Genomic DNA, 13,800 nt, shown 5'->3' on the forward strand with positions numbered 1-13,800 from the left:
GAAGATTGAGCAAAATTGCTTTGCCTACTAGTTGGGATGGGCTAAGGGCAGGAGTGTGGGCAAGGCACCAGGAGGGAGGCGATGAGCCTGACTGTGAGCCTCTGCGGTTCTGGTTGCAAACAGAGGCGTGGATGGTGCGTGCTGCAGGCTGCCTGGAACGGCTCCAGGTGCCTCGTATGGGCTGGGTTTTCCAGGGGAGGAGGAATCCCTGTCAAATCTACGCTGAGGTGTCTTGCCAAGAGGCTGGTGCTTGCAGGGCAGAAAAGCTGCAGTCCAAGAACTTGCACCCGTGGACTTTTGGTTTGAGGCTGTTGCTGAGGCGCGAGTTTCAGCCGGGACAGGGGGGCTGAGGCAGGAGAGTGCTGCGACGTGGTGGGAAACCATCTCGGCCTTTTAATCCCTCCAGGTTTGAGAGAGGCCAGGAGGACAGTTTCATTATGGAGATCGCTGATATTGCACCCCTGAGGAAGATGAGGATCCGGACGGATGGGAAGGGGACGCGCCCACACTGGTTCCTGGAACGGGTAACGCGCCTCGCACCGCGCCTCTCTGTGCAACCTGCCTGTGCTGGAGCCTCTCAGCCCTTGAGGAAGAGCAGAAAGGCAGCAAGTGGCCCATTTTTCTTAATTCCCTGCATTTCTTTCCTTTTGGTTTCTCGTGGTCGTTCCCTGCAGGGATTGAGTCAAAAAAAGGACGAGGCAAAAGCTGTGCTGTGAGCCCTGGCTGCAGTCCCTGCTGTCAGATCTGGCTCTCCCTCCCTGCCAAAGAGCCATGGCTTGCCAGCAGGGCACCTGCAAGATCTTGTGATCCCCAGCATGTACCCTCAGCTCCTGCAGAGCTCTGCCCTGCTCTGACCCCATGGGAAAGTCAATCCTCCTCTGCCAGGCAGGGACAGCTAGCAGGGGTGGGACATTTCAAAATAGTCCATCTTATTAGTTGAAGCATCCTATCTCTTCCATTCCCTTCTCCCTGTAGCACACAGACAGAGTTCCTTCTTTTCTTGTTCATACAAGTAATTTTTAATTTTCTTCTAGCATTTTGAATAGGGCAAAATGGCTCCCACTGCTTCTGTTGATTATATTTTTCCCTGGAGTCCTATCTTGCACAAGAACATAGTGTTTGCCTTTACCTTCCCTACCAAATCACCACCTGCTGGTGCTTGCAGGGCAGAAAAGCTGCAGTCCAAGAACTTGCACCCGTGGACTTTTGGTTTGAGGCTGTTGCTGAGGCGCGAGTTTCAGCCGGGACAGGGGGGCTGAGGCAGGAGAGTGCTGCGACGTGGTGGGAAACCATCTCGGCCTTTTAATCCCTCCAGGTTTGAGAGAGGCCAGGAGGACAGTTTCATTATGGAGATCGCTGATATTGCACCCCTGAGGAAGATGAGGATCCGGACGGATGGGAAGGGGACGCGCCCACACTGGTTCCTGGAACGGGTAACGCGCCTCGCACCGCGCCTCTCTGTGCAACCTGCCTGTGCTGGAGCCTCTCAGCCCTTGAGGAAGAGCAGAAAGGCAGCAAGTGGCCCATTTTTCTTAATTCCCTGCATTTCTTTCCTTTTGGTTTCTCGTGGTCGTTCCCTGCAGGGATTGAGTCAAAAAAAGGACGAGGCAAAAGCTGTGCTGTGAGCCCTGGCTGCAGTCCCTGCTGTCAGATCTGGCTCTCCCTCCCTGCCAAAGAGCCATGGCTTGCCAGCAGGGCACCTGCAAGATCTTGTGATCCCCAGCATGTACCCTCAGCTCCTGCAGAGCTCTGCCCTGCTCTGACCCCATGGGAAAGTCAATCCTCCTCTGCCAGGCAGGGACAGCTAGCAGGGGTGGGACATTTCAAAATAGTCCATCTTATTAGTTGAAGCATCCTATCTCTTCCATTCCCTTCTCCCTGTAGCACACAGACAGAGTTCCTTCTTTTCTTGTTCATACAAGTAATTTTTAATTTTCTTCTAGCATTTTGAATAGGGCAAAATGGCTCCCACTGCTTCTGTTGATTATATTTTTCCCTGGAGTCCTATCTTGCACAAGAACATAGTGTTTGCCTTTACCTTCCCTACCAAATCACCACCTACTTGTAAAGATCATCTGTATTTGGGCAGTTAAACATAGTTTGCTATGAGTCCCTATAATTGCATTTTTAAGCTAGAGATGAAGTGATGTGTAGATTCCACACCATGAGATGTCATTAAGGCAGGAGCACATATCTGCCACTTTTATTTAGTATAGTTTGTCTGGAGCAGATGTCCTGCTGGACTTGTTTTATGAGACTAGATTAAGACTCCATGGCCAGAAAGCACAGTGCATGTTTTGGGGTTTTTTATCCTTTATACCTTTCAACTAATCTGAAGCTGTCCTTCCTTTCCCCATAAACAATGTGTTTCTAAACACTGGTCCTGGGTGGCCACCTCTTTTCAAGGGATAAACCTCTTTTCAAGTCAAGGGATAAACTGCTCTTTTCTACCTTAGCACAGTCTAAGAAGCATTTCTGTGGTGCAGTACCTTTTTGTACTTCAGCATTGCCACTTCTAAATTTTTTTCTCAGCAACTCTTGTGATGCTTTCCAAAGCTTTAGACCTTCAGCATCTATCTTCTGAATATATGCCACAGACACACAGTTTTTTTCTCTGTGCCTGAAGAGTAACTCAATCTGTTCTCTGATTTGATTCAGTCATCATCTTGGTCAAACTCTCTTTGCCAGTTCCCTGATACTTTCCCCTGAGTTTTATAAATCATATTCATATAAAATGAGATCAAATAAAACCTATTCATCCAGAGACATTCCAGATCTTGCAGTCATGAATTAGCAGTAGCTCAAAGGCAAGGGACAGAGACATCTTTAGTGGCAGGCAGCAGGTTCCCACCTTCCTGTTGCCAGCTCTCTCCAGTTGTCCAGCCTGCTGTCCTGTCCCACACGTAGCAAGGCTTTCCTAGAGAGGAGGGCAAAAAAAACCCCCTCATTTGAACCCAAAGAGTGGGTTATATCCCTCTTAGAGCCACAGAAGCAACAGGCAGGCCATGCACACAACTCTTTGGGATGAGGATTTTAGCATCTTTTGACAACAGATTTTCTGTTTTTCTTAGAGAAATAGAGGATGGGGGATCTTCCAAGTCCAGAGGTAGTAGAGAACTTTAGATATTATTTTTCTCTCACACTTTCCTTGCCAAGGTAAACATAACATTTTTATTCCCAGGTAGAAAGTGAGGACAGGAGTGCAGGGAGGGGGGGGGGGAGGGATTGGGGTTTTCTGATTTGTATTCCAGCCTTGAAAACTTATGTAGCCTGGTGTGACATGAAAACTGATCTGAGCCCATTTCCATTTCTGTCAAAAGTGTGTATTAAAACTGCATAATGAAATACTTGTGGGGGTAGTGCTAAACTCTCAGACAGATGGTTCACAGCTAGTGCTAACTAGCACAGTGAAATGAGAAGCTAGATTAAGCCATCAACCCCGTAATTAACCATTTGTTGCTCCATTTATCTAAAGGATATTCTGTCTTCTTGTTCTATTGAAATAACAATAAATGATATTTTTAATTCTCTTTGGTCTTTTTATAAACTGTTGCTGGTCATAATTTATACTGCTTTTAGTTTACCAGAAACAGAAGTGCTTAAATACTAATTAAAATGCATGAATTATCAGTGATGTTGTACACAGCCAAAAGATTCTATTTACTAGCAGGAAAGTAGTCTTTTTTATAATTCTTTTTTTTTTTTTTTTCCTTACTGTTTAGATAAAATACATTGATATTTCATTCAGAATCTCTGCAAAGTAATGAACTTGGTGCAACAATTCAAACTGTACCACAAGTGGTGAAAAGATTTAAACACTGATGCCTCTAGAGGGAACCAAATGTGATGAGTGTTGTGTTGGGCCAGAATGAGTATTATTGGTTATTGCTACCCACAGGAAGTCAAACAGAAAGCTCTCTAAAGCTGATCAACACTTCCTGATCTCACAATTACTGGGAGAGAGACAGGGTTTGGATATTTTCCTTTGACCTAGTGCTGAATCTCATGTTCTTCCACATCAAACTACTATGACACTGCTCTGTGTTTCTGAAAAATTAGAGAATAGAATAATAGAATCATAAAATAATAGATTCATGGAACAGTTTGTGTTGGAAGAGGCCTTCAAAGGCCATCAGGTCCAAACCCCCTGCAGTGAGCAGGGACATCTGCAGCTTGATCAGGTTGCTCAGAGCCCCATCCAAACTGTGCTGGGATGTCTCCAGGGATGGAACATCCACCACCTCTCTGAACAACCTGTGCTAGTGTCTCACCACCCTCAGCATAAACAATTTGTGACTTCTAATTAGGAAACTTATCTAAAAGGATGCTTTGGAAACCTCCCCTTGGGATATCCAGTTCCTCAGTCTATTTAATGACTTCACCTGCTGCCCATCATCTTAGATAACAAAGCTGAAAAGCTAGAAATCAGAAGGGATGAGAGCTCTCTGAGTGGAATAACAGGAATAGTAAAACTGTTGAATTCTGCAGAGTTTTCCCTCAGAATTTTAATGTTACTTTGTGCTGTCAAAGACAGGCAGATAAGAAGCTGTCTTAATGAAGCACTAATTGCATTTCATTCAAATGTCAGAAATAATCCTGAATGTGGGACTTGGTCTTTATTCAGTTCTTTTTCCTTTACATAAAGGATATGAAGAGAATTTCAGACAATTCATTACAGCTGAAGCTGACTGCTGTTCTTTGCAACAGGGCAAATTCTCTTTGTTTTACAATCAGAGAACCCTGTTTTTAAGTGAAGACTAATGACATGCAACAGGAGTGTGAAAAAATTCCAGTCTTCAGAGATGCAATCCAGGACCTATATCTTTTGGTGTTAGTGGGTTGTGTGAGGGAGAAGGCTGGGTTGAGGTAAATAAAATAATCAGATGTGTCAGACCTTTCTGTTACAGCACACAGTGCAAAATTCGTTTCAAGTTGCAGGTTTAAAGTTCCTGTCAGCTACAGTATTTGCTCATCTACAAAGCAAATAATCAACATTTTATTAATGTGTGCTGTTTCTGCTATCTTTTCATTTCTTTTGGTATTTACCAGCCTAGTTAAAACCTATGCATAATTGGTGATAATGTTTAAGCTTAAAAGCACACGTGATGTCCACACTAAGGTCTAGGTATCCTAAAAAATAATTTAGATGCAATGTAAAGCAGCAATCTCATTGCCAACTGGTAGCTAATTTTTCTGAGAGGAACAGACAGACAAAATATAAAAATAGCCTCAGCTTAGCTCCCTGAGATGACTTTCTTGACCCTCATGATCCAATTCAGAATCCTGCACCATCCCGTGTCTGTGCAAAACCCATAAACATCTCTTTGTAGGAGGGGATTAATTTTGTGCTATTTTAGTCATTGGGAAAGCTATGTTCAGCATTCACCTCTTCTACCAAACAATTTAGCCCAGCAAAGAGATAGATCTGAGGGAGGGACTGATGCCTGGAATGTCTGTGTACCTGCCCCCAGCTTGGGGAGATGCGCTGGTGCCCTGGTGAAACCCAGGTCTGACCAATGACCCTGGGGAGGTACAACACTGGCTGCCTGGGGTGGGGACCCAGCATTCAGTGGCTCATGCTGAGGTAGGCAACAAACCCACCTTGTGACTGAGCAATCGCCCTGCCCCAAGGTTCCTCCTGCCTCCACATCTCTTGCTCTGGTCTTCCTTCATCAAATGAGGCTTGTAAAATGCATCACAGACTGGTTTGGTTTGGAAGGGAACTTAAATGTCATCAGTTCCAATCCCCTGCATGGGCAGGGACACCTCCCACCAGCCCAGGCTGCTCCAAGCCCCATCCAACCTGCCCTTCAACACTGCCAGGGATGGGATATCTACACATTCTCTGGGCAAATTCACCACCCTCACAGCAAAGAATTTCCTCCTCATGTCCAACTTAAACCTTCCTCTTCCAGTTTTAATCCATTCCCCCTCATCCCATCCCTCCCTGCCCTTGTTCCAAGTCCCTCCCCAGCTTTCCTGGAGCCCCTTCAGGCACTGGAAGGTGCTCTAAGGTCTCCCTGGAGCCTTCTCTTCTCCAGGCTGAACACCCCAACTCTCCCAGCCTGGCTCCAGAGCAGAGCTGCTCCAGCCCTCCCAGCATCTCCGGGGCCTCCTCTGGACTCTCTCCAGCAGCTCCATGTCCTTCCTGTGCTGGGGACCCCAGCCCTGGCCCCAGCCCTGCAGGGGGGTCTCAGCAGAGCAGAGCAGAGGGGACAATCCCCTCCCTGGCCCTGCTGGCCATGCTGCTGGGGGTGCAGCCCAGGACACGAGTGGGTTCTGGGCTCCAGCGCACATTACTGGCCCATGTCTGCTCCTCTCTGGAACACCATCCCAGAACCAGAAGGCAGAGCGAAGTTGGTGCTGGTCTCTTCTCACAGATAATTAATGAGAGAATAAGAGGGAAGGGCTTCAAGCTGCAGCAGGGCAGGTTTAGACTGGACATTTGGAAAGATTTCTTCACAGCAAGAGTGGTCAGACACTGGAACAGGCTGCACAGGGAGGGGGTGGAGGCACCACCCCTGGATGTGTTTAAGGGTTGTTTGGATGTGGTGTTGGTGGAGATGGTTTAGGGGAGAACTTTGTAGAGTAGGGATGGTGATTGGGTGGTTGGATGGTGATCCCAAAGGGCTTTTCCAACCTGAATGGTCCTATGATTCTATGATCTTATGATTCACTCTGTCTGTGCTAACTGCTCACGTAAAACTGCATATGGATGAAATCACTCATTCTGGGTGAGAGGCTGGGGATGGAAAGAGAGGCATTTTGCTCTAGGGGTATCAGCAGCCAGACAGTTTTTCCTAAACAGCATCTGGATTGTTGGGCATGGGCTGGTTATTTGTGAGAGGTCTGACCTGTCTGCAAGTGCATTCCAGCTGGCAAGTCCAATCTGCTTCTACCCCCTGCTGCTTTCCTGACATTTCCCTGCAAGCTTTGCTCAGGACATTTTGCTGCTGTCATTCCCAAGCAGGGCTGAGGGAGAGCTGGCTGAACCTTTTCCAGGAAAAGATTTGTGCATCAAGGCGAAGAAAAAAACCCAACCTAACAACAAAACAAAAGGCATTTTCCCTCAACCTGAAATTATTCCTAGTGTAGATTTGCAAATTTTAGCCAAAGGAAAGTTTCTAGGTTGGACTGTTAGAAGGATGTAGTCACCATTCACTCATCCTTGAGAGAGGAGACTTCCCTGTGGCCTGTGCCCCAGCAGAGAGGGCACCAGCTGGGGTTGTGAAGACTTGATTTCTGCTTGGTTCAAAGCAAGGGTTTAGTTCAACCTCCCTTGACTCATACAGCATTTTTAATTTTTTTTTTGCCACAATGTAAGGGTATCACCAGCTGTGAATAAGCAGCTTTTTAGAAAAGTGGGACAGGTTCAACATCCCAAAATATCCTGTGCCTCTTGGACAAAGGTGCTGTGTTACAGATCTCAGTTTAACATCAGGCAGAGGGAAAAGTCCAGATGAATGTCCTACCCACAGAACTGTACCAGGCACAAACAGCACAGCTATTGCTATTCAGTTTGGTGTAGCTACTGCTCTCTTTAAAACAGTTTTTTTTAATAACCTAGAGCAATATTCTTCCTTTGACCAGCAGCAGCAAAGCTTGGCTGAGGTCAACAGAAGTGTGTGGAGTGGGACACAGGCAGTTTGAGGACATAATCTGAGCACATTTTGTCTCAAGATAAGTTTTATAAGTTTCTTAGGCTGATGTATGAGAGTGCAGTGGAAGGTCACTAAGATAATCAAGGGGCTGAAGCATGTGGCACACGAGGAAGGGCTGAGGCAAATGGAGTTTTTAATCCTTGAGAAGAAAAGGCAAAGGGGAAATACAACTACAGACTTCTGCTGCTTAAAGGGAGGTTACAGAGACCAGCAATCCAGTCTCTTCTTAGAGGTGAATAGTGAAAGGGCATGAGGTATAGGACACAAGTTGCATCAAGGAAAATCCTGATTTTAGAAGGAAAATAGGCATTGGAACAGGCTGCTCAGGGCAGTGGTAGAGTCCCTGTCCCCAGAGGGATGTCAGAGCCTTGTAGATGTGGTGCTGAGGGACATGGTTTAGAGGTGGACTTGGCAGTGCTGGGTTACTTGTTGGTCTTGATGTCCTGAAGGCCTTTTCCAACCAAAATAATTATATGGTTCTATGTAAAAAAATCTTCCCAATGAGAGCAATGCAGGCCTGGGATGGAAGGGTGGAGATTCCCCCCAGCACTGTGTGTGGAATCTTCACCCCTGAAGATTTTCCAAACTTGATTGGACATGGCCTTGCAGTTAGCCCTTCTTGGAGCAAGAGGTGGGACTAGACACCTCTGGGTGTCCCCTTTAACTTAACATTTTCCATGACTCCATGATTTGTTTCCTCCTAATATCACATCACACTTCTCTGACACATCTGGCCTCATGTTTCCATGGCCCTTGTAGACATGTGGCTTGTAAAACACTGCATTTGGATGCACTGGTTCATTCAGGCATAGTCTCCTTCTGTTAAATGGTAACAAAAAAGGTTATCTGCATCCCTGCCTCCTCACATCTCTCCAACTCCTCCAGTACCTGAAGAGAGCCTGCAGGAAAGCTAGGGAGGGACTTTTTACCAAGGTGTGTAGTGATAGGATGAGGGTTAAAGATTTAAGATGGAAGAGGGGAGATTTAGGTTGGACATTAGGAAGAAATCCTTCACTGTAAGGGTGGTGAGAGCCTGGCCCAGGTTGCCCAGAGAAGCTGTGGCTGCCCCATCCCTGGCAGTGTTGAAGGGCAGGTTGGATGGGGCTTGGAGCAGCCTGGGCTGGTGGGAGGTGTCCCTGCCCATGCAGGGGGTTGGAACTGTGTGGTGTTAGAGGTCTTTTCCAACCCAAACCATCCTAAGTGTCTATGAATTTAGTGTGAATTTACTGCTAGGTTTTTGATGTAGGCCAGTGTAATGCCTTTCTCCCAGTAGTCTGGTGCTCCACTGAGGGCAGCAGGGGTGGGTATTTTATTAGGTGCCTCTTGGACTAACTCACTGCCTTGTGCTAAATAGGTTCCTATTCTGTTCTTATCACCACAGCATCTGAGCTCCTTCCCGTGACACATTAGACAGTGTGACTAATATCTGTTGCATACTGTTTGTTCTGTCACCTTTTCCCAGGGGGAGGAGTGTGTGAAGCATCCAGTTTTGCTGGCCTAATTTTATTTTGTGCCTTGCTTTAACTTGTTTGGGGTTGGTTTGCATATTTCTACAACGATTGCTCTGTGTTTGCAGGTTAAGGAAAGATCCTGTGTGCTTCAGGGAGAGGTGCTGAGGTTTTCAGTAACTCTCTGTTACTTCTCCTCTGAAATTATTCCATACTGGCTTCCAGGAAAGGTCTGACTCTTAGACATGAGCTTTGTCCATAACCTATGTCAGAGGAGCAAATTTATTCCTGTGCTTCACTCCATGTGTGAAAAGGCCCAGTACTATGAAGACCATTTCTCAGGACAATTCACCACAGCAAATATTGCCCTCAGGAGAGAGCTCCAACTACCCCAGAACAGCTCAGCACAGGTTTTGAAGCTGTGACCAAGTTCTACACGTGTCCTACCACACTCTGCACTTTGTAAGTTTAATCTTCGCCGTCATTCAAATGGCAGATTAAGTCTGGCTGAAGGTTTTTCCCCCTCTTGTTTTGGCTTTTCACAGATCATCCTGAAGAACCTGACTAATCAAGAAGTGGCCACGTTTACCTACGGTGAATGGCTGTCAAAGCTGAGAAATGCCAAGGGAAGTCTTGTGTGTGAGATGCCTGCTGTGATCAATGACGAGCAGATGATGGAGGACACAACATACACTCTTCAGGTTAAAACCAGTGATGTTGGAGGTATGACCATGGTGGATATTTTATGACTTTTCTAGTATGAAGTTTGTTGGTTTTTTTGTTCAATGGAAAGCATCTCCTGCTTAATTTGAAATTATGTTTAAAAAAACATCATTCAGCCCTCCTGTCCTGGAACACAACAGTTTTGGCTAGCTGTTCATCATGACATTGTTATTCATCCTCATCTGAGCACTGCATGTAAAATACTTAGACACAAAGTCTATATTTCACTGATTGCTGCTTCCTCTGAAGAAACTCTAATGGAAGTTATTGCCAGACCATACTCTGAGGGTCAGGAACTTTTCGGCCAGGTTAAGTCCATCCACACAGGATGGAAAAACAGACTGTGGTCAAAGATGGTGAGATCCAGGCTTTTGGCCAGTGCTACTTACTTTGCTCAAAGAGCAATTATTCACCCTCTTTTGCAAGGTGTTTTGAGACAATTTATCTCATATGGTTATTCATAGATCAATAACCATCCTTAAATTCATACCAGATAGAAGAGGTGGAACAAAGTAGAAGGAAAGCTGCAGAGCTGCAAGAGCCAAGAATTGGGATTTCTATGTCATTTCCTGGGATCACTGCCTCTTTTCACTGGAACTTCTGTCAGGCTGCTGAACAAAAGCTGCAACCATATGCAAGCTGCCTCATGCCAAAATGGGGTAAACTAGACATTGTCTTGCAGACACTTTGTTTGAAAGGTTGACCCTTTACAGGGGATCCTGCCACACCAGTGTCCATGATCACCTCCTGATCTCTACCTCTCTCTTTTTAATTTTTTTTTTATTATTTTTTTTAATTATATTTTTTTTTCCCTTCCTTGTTTTACCAGTGGTAATTTATGCAGCTTGTGAGGTTTGAATTGAGAATATAAAAAAAAAATCCACTGTCAGGAGTGTCTTTGTGCCACCTCACTGTTTTACATTTATCTGCTCTGTCTGCTGCTTCTCTGAAAAGCATGTAGTGAAATATGAAAAAAACATAAAACAAACAACAAAAAACAAACGAGAGAGTGAGTGAGGAATATTTGCTTATGTATCTGGCAATCCACCTAGTATGATGGCAGATCTTTCTGTGACCTTTTTGTGAAAGGCAGCCCTAGCTCACCGAGGCGGTGGAAATAGAAACGAGAGGAGAATAAAGGTGGCAGCAGCAGCAGACAGATCTGCCCTTCCCACTGAACGAGGGATGACGGGTATTAATGATGAAACATTTCATTTCATTATGAACAGCAACAACCAGCAGGAGAGAGCAGCTTACAGAGAGGTTTCAGAGGGTCTGTTTATGATTAAATCACACAGCACACTGACATAATGCTGAACTTTATCCAGCTTATCTAAAGGGGGTGCAAGTCATGAACATCTCCCCTCTTTGATCATTATGTATTCCACGATTACTCCTGGTTGGACCAATTCAGGAAGGAAGAGGTTTTATCCTTGACAGTTAGTTCAAACATGTTCTGTCATCTCCTGCCACACTGACATTGTCTAGGGACTACAATACTCCACAGTGAATAGAATCAGACGCGTGTATTTCTAGGCAGGAAGTTTTTTTCTCCGCAATAGCTTTCAACTTTCCAGTGCATCAGAGGCACTGAGAAATAAAAAAAAGAATTTTTTTTAAAAAATTAGAAAAATCGTCTCACCTGTTTGCCACTCTATGAAAAATTATCCTTCTGGTTTTAGTTCCTTCTGGTCTAGGCTGTGTCTGATCAATTAATACAAGACAAGAGCCTTATCAGTGCTCGGGACCAACCTCAGTCTCTGACAGTCTCTCTTCATCAGGTCCAGACAGAGCCAGGACAATTAGGTTAGGGTAGATTGCTAAAATTAGGGAAAATTAATCCCTCAGAAAATGTCCTGTGGCAAACTAGAAAGCAGCAGTCAATTTCTCCCCAACATGCACACAGATTTAACACCAATATTGTTTTACTCTTTCCTCAAAGAGACTTTTGAGTCACGGTTTGGCTTTTCTGAAGTTGGCCAGCTTGGATGATCATGTAACAGGCAGAGGTTGCACTGGGGAAAGACGCAAGATCCTCTCCTGCAAAGGTCAAATCCCTTCCCTTTCAGAGGCCAAATCCAGAGGTCGCCAGAAGTACCTCAGGTGGCAGCTCTCAGAGTACATACAGATGAAAGGAGAAGAGGTTGTTATGGCAGATACATTCCTAGTCAGATGGAGAATCTTTAGTTGAAACCAAGATCTTGATTTACTTTTGATCTTACAAGAGACATAAAGCAGAATCTGATTTTGTGCAAGCTGTGACCCACAGACACAGCTGCAATGGAGCCAGGGCACCTGGTGGCTCTTTCTGTGGCACAAAATTGCCCTCACCTGTTAATTCTGCTTTACACAGGTTTCTGTGCTCTATACGCTGGCATCATATACGTGGTAATGCAATAGAGAAAGAATAAATATCTCTTCCTCGTTTTCCCAGCATTAACAAAGCAAAAGGTTTTTATCTATTCTGTTGTGAGACTAGTTATTTTGTTGTCAGCTCAGCTACAGCCTGAAAAGTGCATAATTTAGGGCAGTTGGTGTCAGTTCCTAGTGCCTTGTCCAAGTCTCTGTTAAGTCAAAAGAAGAACATTCTTTGGCCTCACAAGGCTCTGGCTCAAGCCTACAGTTTGTTTAAAAATGATGCAGCTGCTCAGTAAGAATCATAAATCATAGCCATTTTTGTTGGATGGGGCCTCTAGAGGTTATTTCCTCTGTCACCCTGCTCAAAGAACTGTTGCCAGCACTAGGTCAAATTGGCCAAGGGTGCCCAGATGAGTCTTGAACACCCCCAGAGGCAGTGATACCACCACATCTGCAGGCATCTGTACCAGTTTCCTAAGAAATTTTTTTTTTCCCTGATGCCCAGCCCCAACCTCCCCAGCCATTTGTGACTGTGGCTTCTTGGGGTATGGTCTGACATCTCCACTACACATGACTCTGTCATCATTGTCACACATCCCAGCTCATCTCCCTTGGCTTCTCCTCACAGTTGTGTGCCCGAGCTCCTGTCCCTCTTGGCAGCCATCTGCTGAAACCTCCTCAGTGTTTTGACATGGCCCAGGGGTACAAATTGGCACCATGGTCTGAGAATAGACTACTCAGGGCCAAGCCAAGGGGATAAGAGCTTCCCTTCAGTCAGTGGCCACGCTCCTTCTGGTGCAGCCAAATACATGGTTTGCACTGAAGCCAGAAAATTTCCTGTTAGCTCAGATTCAACCTGATTCTGAATATTTCTGCTATCCCTGGGCCTTCTTTAACTCCCCAGCCCGTACACGTGCAGGGTTTTTTCCACCCCAGATGCAGAACTTTGCATTTCTCCTTGTGATTCATAGACTCATAGAACGTGAGGGGTTGGAACGGACCTTTAAAGGTCATCTTGTTCGTTCTTCACGAGATTTCTGCTTGCTCAGTTCTCGAGTTTCTCAAGGTCTACCTGGGTTGGAATTCTGCCATTCAGCATGTCAGTCACTCCCCGAAATTAAGGGTTATCCAGCAGTCTGCTGAGGATGCACTCTGTCACTGTGCAGGGTGCTGGTGAGGAAGTTCAGTGCTGCAGACCCCAGTGCTGCTGCACTCACTGCCAGCTAAGGCTTGTGCAACCACAGGACCCCTTCCCTTCATCTGCCAAACGTGTCACAGTTCCTAAATGTGCCTGACAGCTTCCTGGAATTAGCAAAGACAAAAAAAAGGAGAGAGACTCAACGAGGTGAAATGCACATTGATTCAGCAATTTCTGTTCTTTCTTCTCCTGTCTCCCTGCTAATTGCTTGTGAGGGAAACGTCCCGGCATGAGGCCTTCATCAGCTGCTTTCTTCAGGGAAAGTTTTGCTGAGAAATGGTGGTTTCCGTGCTTTTTGAGACCTTGTGTTCATTGGGAGTCTTCTCCTTGTGAGGAAATGGGTTTTCATCTATTTTGTTCCTCACCTCAGCAAACTTTAGGGTCGTAAAAGGTGTTGCCAGATGGACTGCCT

General features: G+C 45.6%; 1 protein-coding gene across 1 annotated transcript in view; it reads left to right on the forward strand.

Annotated features, from left to right (window-relative positions):
- Positions 1-13,800, forward strand: part of LOXHD1 (lipoxygenase homology domains 1) — a 147,755-nt gene that overhangs the window by 113,065 nt on the left and 20,890 nt on the right. Inside the window, exons 34-35 of the mRNA XM_010005022.1 lie at positions 407-524; positions 9,655-9,832. Of these exons, the coding sequence (XP_010003324.1) occupies positions 407-524; positions 9,655-9,832 (296 nt within the window). The remainder of the gene's footprint in view (positions 1-406; positions 525-9,654; positions 9,833-13,800) is intronic.

This window comes from Chaetura pelagica, unplaced genomic scaffold (assembly GCF_000747805.2).
Source record: "Chaetura pelagica isolate M959 unplaced genomic scaffold, ChaPel_1.0 scaffold121, whole genome shotgun sequence".
In the NCBI taxonomy this organism is placed as follows: Eukaryota; Metazoa; Chordata; class Aves; order Apodiformes; family Apodidae; genus Chaetura; species Chaetura pelagica.